The sequence below is a fragment of the Talpa europaea genome (genome assembly GCF_964194135.1).
Source record: "Talpa europaea genome assembly, chromosome: 5".
Taxonomy (NCBI): Eukaryota; Metazoa; Chordata; class Mammalia; order Eulipotyphla; family Talpidae; genus Talpa; species Talpa europaea.
Window position 1 is genome coordinate 120,513,213 of NC_140071.1, and position 12,267 is coordinate 120,525,479.

General features: G+C 38.0%; 1 protein-coding gene across 17 annotated transcripts in view; it reads right to left on the reverse strand.

Annotated features, from left to right (window-relative positions):
- Positions 1–1,350: 1,350 nt before the first annotated feature.
- LIMCH1 (LIM and calponin homology domains 1) overlaps positions 1,351–12,267 on the reverse strand; it is a gene marked incomplete at its 3' end in the record, with an annotated part of 306,641 nt that continues 295,724 nt past the window's right edge. For 9 of the 17 annotated variants that reach the window (XM_084233757.1, XM_084233753.1, XM_084233743.1 and 6 more), the window contains 3 exons: positions 8,167–8,275; positions 6,423–6,525; positions 1,351–1,376 (listed from right to left, as the gene is read on the reverse strand). In XM_084233757.1, the coding sequence (XP_084089883.1) occupies positions 1,351–1,376; positions 6,423–6,525; positions 8,167–8,275 (238 nt within the window). Of the gene's footprint in view, positions 1,377–6,422; positions 6,526–8,166; positions 8,276–9,784; positions 9,872–12,267 lie in introns of all 17 variants that reach the window. The other 8 variants (XM_084233752.1, XM_084233756.1, XM_084233751.1 and 5 more) reach the window with 2 other exon arrangements.

Sequence of the window (12,267 nt, forward strand, 5' to 3'; positions counted from 1 at the left end):
TTTTAAGGCAGAATAAATAGTCCCCTTTGCCCAGTCTTAAAGAAAACAGCCTGGAGATCTAACATGTGAGCTTGTTAGTAACGTGATTCCTCTCTTGGCCAGCTGACACTCATCACACAGGTAAAAAGCATACCAGCTCTCCACGGAGTTCCTCTTTAAACTTTGCCACGAGCAAGGTCCAGAATTCTTGAAAGTAAAGGGTTGATGATGGAGGACCAGGGAGGAGAGCATATGTCCATGGGAGAGGATGGGTTGAACGTGAGCTGTAAGTTCTTGCTGACCCCACATCAATGGCTTATCACATCATATGTCATTTGGATTCTATTAGGATGGACTTAATGCTTTTCCTTAGATGTGCTTCAGGCCCTCAAGGAGAACCTGCAGGCAAGGGTGAGCAGCCGTCACACCAACGATGGGCTTATCTCCAGGAGAGCTTCCACAGGCTTCCTATTAATGTCTTACTGAATCTACTGCCTGAAGAGAAGCAAGCAACCAAGACCTCGTGGTGATCATGGACCCACCACTCTTTTGAAGATTAAACTTCCTCACAGATTTTGGTAATAACTTTGGAAATGATGATTGACATAATTCCCTCTGATTTCTTCCTACCCTTAAGCAATGTCCCAGAGTGTAAGCCTGGCTGATATTGCCAAGGTTCTCTTTATTTGACGGACTGGCCTCTATTAATGACATAAATTCCAAGGTACACCAAATCTAATACTAATGGTGCAATAATTTATTGTTATGACTTCTACCTCAAAAGGTAACACAAATGTTTCAGGATTACAGTATCTATTATCTTTGCATTAAAAACAAGTTATAGCTCAGCGCTATATGACGTGATTTTAGTTTCTGAAATGCATTCACTGTATGCTCCTGTCTGACAAGACCGCATGTCTCAAATTGGCATATTTTGCACTTTCTGCAGCTCAATTCTGTAAACATAAAGTGTTTCTTTTCTAGAAATACTAAAACAAAAACAAGTTTATTGCATCTTTTATCTCATTAATTCCCAAAGAAGAGAATAACAAATTTTAATCCATAAGCCTGTTTCACCTCACTAAGAACCTTTTTTGAATTAGTCAGGATCATTACAATTCAGTATCTTTTGTATATACTGTGCAAATGCAAAAAAAAACAAAACAAAAACAAAAAACAAAAAAACAACCAAAAACCCCAAGCAGGTAAAACACAAATACTGTGCTACAAAATGACAAATACCAACTTTTAGAATAGCCTTTCAGAAATTAGATGAATGCCGAGAAGTCCCCTGAACTTGGGATTTTGTTAAAGGAACACCAGGGACATTCTCAAGAAAGAAATGGTGAGTGATTTGGAAGCTTGAAAATATCACAATGTTGTGGGTTGGCCAGCACCTGTGACAAAGAAAACAAATATTTAGTTGAAGTAGGCAATGCCCCTTGCTTCAGATGTTAAACATTTCCCAAATTAGCAGTGACCTCTGCCCGTGTCTTTTCCTTCTAGGAGGTCAAAACTGTTTCTTAAAGTGCTACTTAGAATGTGGTCAGAGATGAGCAGGATTGACATCACCAGGGCCAGTTAGCAATGCAGACCTTAACCAGGGGGCCCAGTGATTCATATGCCCTGTAAAGTTTGGTCATCCTAAAGCAAATGACCTCCATCAGGCTTTCTACCTTGTCTTCTGGGGCTAAAAAGGAAGAAAAAAATCTCTCTTCTTCCAATTTCTTTAGGTTTTGGTTTCTTTAAGAAAATATTACAACAGGAGAAATTTGACATATGGTCCAGAAATAGGGTCACTAGATTTAGCAGATGAAAGTGCAGAACACTCAGTAATATTTGAATTTCAGATAAAAAGTTGCTTAAGATATATCGCATGTGATAGTTGGACTATACTCTTACTAAATCATGAGCATGCAAAATCTGGGACATATACATACTAAAAAAAATCAGTGATTTGAAATTCTAATTTAAGAGGAAAAAAATTAATCAGGTATCTTGTATTTTATCTGGTACCCCATCTAGGAGGGATGGTTTGGGTTCCACAATTCCTGCTGAAATCTTTAGAGTTGCTCCTTCGTTTTGGATACTTGAGTTGTGAGGAGGCAATTACAACAGTGGAAAAGACCCTGGGGATTTTGTGTTAAATGCCTTTCACCAGAGTGAGTGATAGAACAGACACAAAGACACAGTCATCCAACACCCAAGCACAAATGGCACAAGTTAAACATGTGATGGCTTGATTTGTGACAAGTAATTTGTTTTGTACTTCCATTCCCATTTACATATGAACTTAAAAACTGTTTACATTGCTTTTAGGAATTGCATTTTAATATGCTGTTATGCTATTTTTCCCCTCCTGGAGAAAAATTTCATTTAAATGTGACTAGTTACTTGAAGAAAATAGGATTATATATTCAGGTTTTATTATTCCACACAATGAAATTATTTTGTTTCACTTAGAATGCCTATGATGTAAACCAGCCCTCACATCTATCCATCTCCCCTCTTCTCAACTCAAAGCAAAATCAAATAAAATATAAAGGAAGAAAAATTATTTTTATCCATTTCTTTCCATTCTGATTCTTATTACATCTGGAGTATACCTAACCAATTCAAGTGTATTTATCCCTCTCGAGCTACCTGTACCCCTTCTACCTGTACACTACTCCTAAGGTATATATTTTTTTCTTATGACATCAAGAAAGAAGTGAGCAATATTCTTAGTGATACTGGTCATTCACCCTGTCATGTCTCGCCTTAATTAGAGTTTAGCCTAAAATGACATTAACATTTATCTGGAAAAATAAAGATGGAGAAGAGTTAGGAAACTTTGGAAAAAACAATTAAGAGACAGTGGGCATTATTACTCAATATGAAACCATATTGTGAAGCTTTACTAATAAAACCAATATTGTAGAATACATTAATAAAACATAATAAAATTTCCAGAAATGGGCCCAAATATAAATGGGGACTTAATTTATGAGAAAGCTGGCATTTCGAATTAGTGGGGAAAAGAAGGATTATTCATTGATAGTCACATAATTCACTAATTGGGAACAAATAAAGTTGGATACCTATCTCATTTTTTATGCCAAAATACATCCCTGATGATCACATAATTACATGTGAAAAAGAAAACAAAAAACAATTCTAGGAGAAATCTCAGCTAAACTTACTTATGCCCTTGGAATCATGAAAGTTTTTTTAAGTAGGACACAAAACCAAGAATCCAAAAAGGAAAAAACAAAGCATTTTAATTACCTAAAACAGAAATCTTTCCTATGAAAAAATCCACAAAGTGGAAAACCAATGATAACTGCAATAAGCAGCAAGTATAAAACAAAGGGAACATTTCATTGATTTACAGAACTCATACAAATTAAAAGCTAACAGAACAGTGGACCCAGGATAGAGAAGCACACTGAAATATAAATATAATGGTGAATAACTATATGAAGAGATGTTAAACTCATTTATAATTAAGACATACAGATCAAAGCAATGCTTCTCTCACCCCATTCCCTGTCCGCACCTCCCCTCCCCTTGCCTGCACCTACTAAAGTGGACACTTTTAAAGTTTGATGATATCCAGAGCTGCCATCGGCATGGCGAGAGATAGAGGCTCTCTCATACACTTTGCAGAGAGACTGCACTGTTCTAGAAGATAATTAAGCAAGTAGTCTGAAAATTTAAAGAACACATGCCTTTTAACTCAACCATGCCACTGTTCAGAGGCTACTCTGGAAATGCTTATAAATGTTCATCAAGAGACACATATATGAGGATGTTCTTTTGAGCATTTGAAAAATAATATTAAAAAACTGTAAACAACCCAAGTGTCCATTCATAGAGAATTCGTTTTAAATGAATCAGTATAAAATGCATTTGCAAGTGGCTGTTTAAAAACCATTAAGAAATGAGGAGAAAGTATATGTTACATGGGAAAATTGCTAAGATAGAGCATTAGAGATATAACAGCTACAAAAATAAGTACAGAACACCACATCTATGTGATTACCTTTGTGAAATAAAAACCAACATAGAGGCAGGTAGGTGCAGCACACACATATTCATCACTTGTGTGTGTGTTCATAGATAAATATGCATTCTGCCCCATCTCCCTAAGAAATTATTAGAGAGTGATTATGATGCTTAACTTTCCAGATTATTATTTGGTATCTTTCTGCTCAATCCTATTTTTCTAAACATATCATTTATAACTTTTATTTATTCTTTTGAATATTTGTAGAGATTAGTCAGAAAATAAGCCTCTTTGCTTCCTCCTTAATATTTTAGTATTCTAAAAATAATCCTTGTAAAATAAATAATAATCCACGTAAAATATAGCATTAACTATAGGAAATAAAGAAAAAAATCCCTATTTTTAAGTCTCCCTCCAGATCACTTTGTTATTTTTTAAAAAGATTTTATTTATTTTTGCATAGAAGAACTGGGGTTCAGGCCAGAGGTGCATGGGGGTGGTGGTGAGAGGATTCACCAGAGACAGAGTGGGGAGCAGAACAGGCGGGTCTACTGAAATACACTGCTGAGGTGAGCAGTGGGAGAGACAGGAGTGGTCTGCTCTGCCAGATGTGGGTTAGTCCCTGGCAGGGGATAGAACTCAGGTCCTTGTGGTGGGCCTTGGTGGTGGTAGTGGTGAGACTTAACCCCTAGGCTTTCAGGGAGGCTCCCACTTTGTTATTTTTTAATCTTATGAGACTGTTACACTAACTATGATTCTTGCCTTTAGATTTGGAATTAAAATCAGTTAACACCCTATATATTTGTACACATAAGAGAAAAATTCCTGATCTGGATCTGAAAATCTAATTTATAAAAACAAGTGACAATGAATCACCCAACCTCCCAAATTAAAATAAAAATTTGGATGAAAATTACCCAGAGGTGGATTCAGGTTTGTTTTCTGTTGGCATCCTTTAAGCACTTTAAATTAGGATAGAAACCCAGATGTAAGCACTTTTCAAATCTGACTCAACAGTCCCTCAACTTAACAGTGCCCTCTTCTGGCTCCAAGATTCTTATTCAACTAATTCATTGAGACTGAGAAATAAGTATAATTTATAGATGATAGAAAAAAGCACTTTGAAACCTGGGGGGAAATGGGTTTAGTTTTCCTTCCTGGTGTAAAAATTGAAAGAAATGAATAAAGATCCAGTTTAAATACATATGCTTACTATATATTATGTATTTGTGTATGCACACATATATTTATGGTATACCTGGTATATTATTTATACCATACTTTATATATAATACATAGTAGGAAATCAATACCAATATTATATATACACACAAGTATAAAATTCTTGGTATAAACACTCCAGTTTGAAGGCAGCAATTCTAAATTGGAATTGTTTTGACCCAAGTTAAATGCTTATCATAGATCAAAATCACCTGGGTTTGATGCAACCTTTATCCTGTCATTTCACTAAAATACTCTTATACTTATTTAAATTTATTAAATCTATAGCCATAAAACAATTTAATTTCAATTTTTGCTGTTAGTCTTTAGTCTTGCAGAATTAGAGATCCATGTTTAAAAAACTGTTAGAACATTACTTCACTTTCTTTGAGAAATAACAAAATATTCTTGAATCCCAAACCATATCAGTAAAGTCCCTTTAAAAAAAGTTATGCCTGATGAATTTGTATAGAAAGGTCTCCTGCTGTGTAGGTTTTGCACCAGTAGGACAACACTTGTGTATGGAAAGTCAGGAAGCATCCCAGGCTACCCAAGCAATGGCTAGTTTCAGATTTTAACAGCAGTTGGGCAACAGCACCCTCTGGTGCCCTCAAAACTAACATGACTAATGCAGGAGACCCACAAAGGATGGGAAGGCAGGGTGCTCCTGGGAACTTCAAGGTCATGAGGTATTCTGGAAGGGGGCAGGGATTCACACAGGAGGGTAACCCATCACTTAATGGGAACAAAACCACGAAACCCCTGAATGTAGGGAGTGTAGATACTGAGGAGTCAGTGGGTACTGAGTCTGATAATAGTGGAGAACCAATCTTCACACGTCAACCAACTCCCAATGGTGCTGGTCTTCTAAAGAGATGTCTCAACAACGCATAGTTTTTTCACAGACCTTGTATCTTCTTTCTATCTCATCAAAATATTGTGAGTTTAGACAATGTTTCTGACCTGATCTGCAGTGTTTACCTGCTGATGTATTAAAGTACTTCTGGATAAAAAGAATTTGACCACACTTTAGCGGCAACTTCCAAAAAGGAAAGAAGTGGTAAATAAGGGGTAACTTCATTATTATTCCTTTTACTTAAATGTAAATACATTTTTTCCTTGCTTTTGGAGTGTCACCTAATATGGAGATACAACTGAATTTCTAAATTAGGTATGATGATCAGGCATATCATTGGATTCATTCGTTCATTCATTCATTTCCCCTAGTACTTACTTCTGGATCGCATGTAGCAATCATTACAGTTTAGAAGACCGTTTCGAATCCTAACATCTGTCCCACTCACTGCATCTCCCAGCTGTCCTTTACAAATTCCACACTATAAGGTAAAGAGAACAGAAGTCATAAGATGCATAAGGGATTCTTTCTTTATAGTGCTTAGATACTGTTCATTGGAATAGTACAATAATCATTTCAACAACCTCCAAATTTGTTGAGCATCTATTATGTGTTAGATGTGGCACCAAGAATTGATTTACAGCAACAATATATGTTCAGCATTTTATCCTAATTTCTTGCATTTTACAGAAGATACTGGATTAGAGAGGTTAACTGACCTGTCCAAGGTTGTGAAGCTGGTAAGTGGAGTCAGGATGATAATCCAAACCTACACTGCTAATCTCCCTAACACATTGTTTTCTCAAACTGGAGGCGCAATTGTGTTAATGGCGTTAGAGAAACACATGGCCAGCACATTTCCAATTGAAATTTGTTTGTGAATAATCTTTATATGCTCTCCAGGAATGTTGGATAATTTACCAGATCAGAATTACCGAGAAATAGCTATTCCATTTTCTATACCCATGTTAAAAGCACTGATACCCAGGGAGGGAGGGAGGAGCACGGAGAACTGAGGTGATGCTACACGGGTGCATTGGTGAAGGGGGCTCTATGGGGACTGCGCCTGAGGGGGTGGGGGAAGCAAGTATTGTTTAAAAATGAACAATGATGTAAAAAAAAAATAATTAAAAAAACAAAGTAGAAACAAAAGAAAAAAGAAAAAAAAGGCACTGATACCCAGAGTAACACATTCAGTGGGAATGGGGCCCCTTTCAGCCGCGTCAGCCTATGCAGAGACTGGGATATGCTGCACTGGTTGTATCAGAGAAGGTGGTGTTCACAAAGGAATAAAAGGAAAATGTGGGCATAATTGAACTTATAAATTTTATATAAATCAGATATACCTGATGAGCTCATCTACCAATTGTCAGGTGATCTGGAACTAGAATCTAGGTCTCCTCATTTTCAGTTTATCCATTAATCCATTTATCAAAAAATGTTTATTGACACTTTATCTGCTAGGTACAGAGGAAGAACTAGTGGTGAGCCAGACAGATATGGTCCTGCTATGATGGAGTTGATATTTTCTTAGAGGAGATAACAATTCAATAATGAGAGCTAGGAATCACGAGAGATTCCATAAGGATGGATAAGGACCTATAACAAAGGCAAGTGAGAGTCTAGGAGAGCAGGAAGCTTCTCAGAGGGAATGATATTCAAGCTGGGATTACAGACATATTATTTCAGTGACCTATATTCTACAACTAGTTATTGCCACTTAATGGACAGAAAATCTTCCTTGAGGTCAAAGACTAAAAACCTTAACATTAAATCATAGGAGACTGAGAAACATCGAAGAGGTTACATGTCAAATAAATCCACATAGTCCTAAAAGTTCAGCTTCTGCTAGAGTAGGTGCTCTTTAGCAACAAAAATTGTTTTGTAAAGACACATCACACAGATCTGTTTTTCCTTCCAACTTGACACCCCAGAGGGATGTGTGATAGGGGAGTTTCATCCTGAAGGATGAGCTCCACATACACTTCTGTATAACCTGGGGTTTGGGGGAGAGTCCTCAAAGGCAAGACTATCAGGGATTCCAGAAGGTATTTCTCATCAGAGAATGATGTCAAAAGATATCAGGACATTGTACTCAGAGACAAGAGCAGTGAATACATACTCTAAAGCACTGGATGTGAAAATAGAGATTGAGGGTCTCAATGATCATGGCTGCTCCTTTTCCCAAAGGAAGCCCACAGGACGAGCACAGCTTCTTGCCACTTATGGACCTGGGTTAAAAAATAAAAGAAACACGTGTCATAGTAAAATACTCTGTTTAGAATCATAGGTCAAACATAAATTTGTAGTTTCATGCAATAAATAAAAACATGAATATTAAAGTGCTTATATTATGAATGAAATGACAATTACTGAACTGAAAATGGGCAGGAAATAAGGCATCAGCTATAAACTGCAAACACCTGCTAGACTAAGTACACTGGGCCTTCATTTGGTGTTGAACTGTGTGTGTAATTATTTGAAGTTTGCGTCATTCAACAGCGATCAAATGCCTTCAGTGATTCAGTGTATTTATCATATGTTTTCATAGGTCCTAAAAGATAATCAAGTTTGGCTTCAATAAAGTTTCAATGCTACTTTACAATTTTCTATAATTGGTTCTTTGACCCATTAAGGCATTTATTTTGTTTTAAAATAGAGAGGCAATTGAGATACAGTCCAACAGGTACCAGGCAGATATGGGTCCTAATCCTGCTCTGTACCCAGGTTCTGTGACCTGATGTAAGAACTCACTCTGGGTTTCCTTTCCCCTTTTAAAATAAGAGGATTAGGATAGATGATTCCTGCTGCCTCTTCTAGTGCAAACACTGTGATGTGTAATCTGGGCACTGAGCATTATTTCTGAGTTATAACCTCCTGAATGGCACTGAACAGAGGGGTACTGCACCTCTGTACCTCTGCAGCCCCTAGGACAGTGCCCATCGATGGACTGGAACTCCACCCAGCACCTGACACCAGGTGAGAGCACAGTATGGCTGTGCTCTAAGGCAACTTTCCCACAACTAAGATGGGATCATAATGATGTCTGGGAAATTGTTGGCATTACACAAGAAATTTTAAAATATGCAATATCCTTTGGAAATTACCAGGGTACAGAGGGACAAAAGAAACAGAAAGGAAGACAAGAGAAAGGAAGGCAGAGTGCCCTAAGCAAACTCTATTTATTAGGATTTCCCTCTTATCCAGTAGTTAAATGAAAATTTTAAATCGAAGAAAACCTCTGAGTACTCAGTAATTTGTCTCTCCAGTGAATGGAAACACAGGCAGCTTTTAAGAATATCATGGGCCCCAATTAATGTCCAGAAGCAATCATTAGAGAGCCTGAGTGGACTAAAAGAGAAGGATGAAGTTTCTTTTCTCAGCCCCCGCCTGGCTCTCTGCAAGAGCCATCAGCGGATCTTGCCTAGAAGGACCGAGCCGGCTTGGAGGCAAAGGCGCCGACTTAGGAGCCCAGCAAATGTCTGGTGGATTTTATTATTAGATTGCAGGTCCTACACAATGTAATTAAAGCCCTATGGCCACAGCTGCGCCAGTGTCACACACTTGGCTTTTTCTGTTGTGGGTTGATGAAACTGCAGGCGAATAGGGAGTGTGTTTTCTCCTCCTGCCTGTGTGTGTGAGTAGGAAGCGATGTGGATGGATGAATTCCTCAAAATCGTCTGGCAAGCACTGATTTGGCTGAAATTATGCTCAGAGCAGCCTCAGAAAGGCCTGCTGACCTCTTGTACCTGTTTGGCGACTGGCCAGGAGGGGTGGGGGAACAAGGTGACAAGTGCCCAGCCTGGTAGTTCTCTCGAGGGCTTTTCCTGTAATGTGGTAAAGGAACCAAATATTATGATGAGTAAAGAGAAGTCCAGTCAACAAAAACATTTAAATAGGAAACAAAAACTTTCCTGACAATCAAATAAAAAAAAAAAAAAAACCCGAAGTGTGTGGGTCTCCCCAGTGGCGCAGTGGGTTAAGCGCAGCGCTGTGAAGCTGTCTGCAGCTTCTGCAGTGCAGGTTCGATTCCCAACCGGCCAGGGAGATACCCACATGGCGTGGCAGACCTCTCCTGTCTCGCCCACTGCTCCCCTCAGCAGTGTCTTTAGTCAGTCTGCCTGTTCTGCTCCCTGTTCTGGCTCTGGTGAAATCTCTACCCTCCCGTGCCTCTGACCTGTACCCCAGTTCTTGTATAAATAAATCTTTAAAAATAAATTAAAACAAACAAAAAAACAAAGTGTGTCCTAGTGGCAATTTCAATTTTTAAAGGACCAAAGATAATAATTCAGTTTAACAAGGACTGTGCATGCAATGGTTACCTAATATCAAAACCAGACCAGCACTGTTGGACAGAAAAAACAGAATATATTTCTTATCTTTATTTTTTGCTGGGTTCTGTGCTTGATTATGACTGCAGGGTCAGTTAGATACAAAAATTATGGACTGGGTGGGAGAGGAGAGGTAAACAGGGATACGAGAACCTAGATATAAAGGGCAGAACTTAAAGGATGTATTTCTCAGTGAGGTGGTTCCTGGCCCCACAAATAAGCTCATTATGGATGCACACCATGAGGGGTGATGTTCAAAACAGTCACCCCATTGTCATGGAATCTGCAAAGCAGAAGGGTCCAGACAGCAAGTACCCAGTGGTTTCGACTGCTGGGCTTACGCGTCAGTGCAAGACTCTTGCTTAAAAAAAGCCTAGAACACAGGAAAGAATGAAGAAAAGAAAGATGCCAGCATAGAAGTGAACAGAGATGCGTCCATCTGTCTTCTATCTGCTTTCAGAACAACACCCTGCCCACCCAAATATCCTCTGTAGGCAGAGCTAGCTGGTCTTCTCCAAAATATCACATTTGCATGTAATACCCAAGTATCACTGCTTTTAAAACAAAGGTTGAAAATCACTGCAATAGTCAATGATAATGATTAATTACGTCTATATAATTTTATCTTTGTGTGTCACCTAGTCATACAGAAATGAAATTCGGTAGATGTAAGAGAAAAGAGGAAAATGGTTCAACACTGCATTGAGAAAAAATGTAGCAAGAAAAATATAAGGTAAAAAGATAAACTTATGAAACAAATTGATATTTTTATCATCATCCTCAATACCACCTGGAAGTATATAGGATTTATTATTTGTCAGTCACGAAAACCCTATCAAAGGGGGACTATTCTAATTCTCATTTTATACACGAGGAAACAGAGGCAGAGGAAGATTAAATAACATGTTCAAAGACCTACCAAACAAGTGACAGACAGGTTGTCTGTCTCCAGGTACAATGATTGGTTAAAGTAAAATGAGTATTTTTAAAACTGATTACAAGTATCACTTGGCCAGCAACCATAAGTTCTTTGTCCTTACTATGCTCCTACTTCTCTTTTCTTGCAGAAATTCTTTATTCCTGGCCTGTTTATCTTTTTTCAGACAAATCCATAGGAAACCAATAGGGAGTAGATGAGACCAAGAAGGAAGTAGAAGGAAGGTAAGGGTCAGGCCACAGCCTCACTACCATAGTAACTAGCACACCCACAGGTGCTATGACAGATCTGGTCAAAATCAAATTTGAAAGAAAAAGGGTGTTAATGCAGTTCCTGGAAACTTTGCTTTATTTCTCTGAAATCCTGCTGATGCAAACCATTTAGAAGTCCCCCTTCCTCAGTACTCCCCATATAAGTTCCTGTTTCTCTCCAATTTGGGGAGAAGGCCTTTAGAGTGTGAGCCCCTGTTTCCATTCCTTGGCCAGTGTATAAAGCCCTCTGAGGCTTGAACGCTGATTCAAGCATGGGTGCTGGGCCCATTCAGGTTAAAAATCCTCAACTGACAAGTAACACAAGGAACCATTGGCTCATATATGATTTTATCATGGGGCTCTGAGTTCCATGATAGTCCTCTGCCACACAGCTGTCAGTTATTTTGGGTAAGTTATTTAACTTCCTTGAGCCTCAATTTCTTCATGTATAAAATTGGAACAATAACCCTATAAAGTTACTGGGGAGTTCAACGACTTAATGTCTGAAAAGAACAGGAGAGATATATAAACCCTTCAAAACAATGCCTATTATAATGATATTTCAGATATGACAGGAACCATTAATATAGTTAAACAAATACAATTGTTACAAGATTAGAAAATAACCTGGGGTACCCACTTCATTTTTAAAAAATTTTTATTTATTTATTTTAAAGATTTATTTATTTATTTATACAAGCACC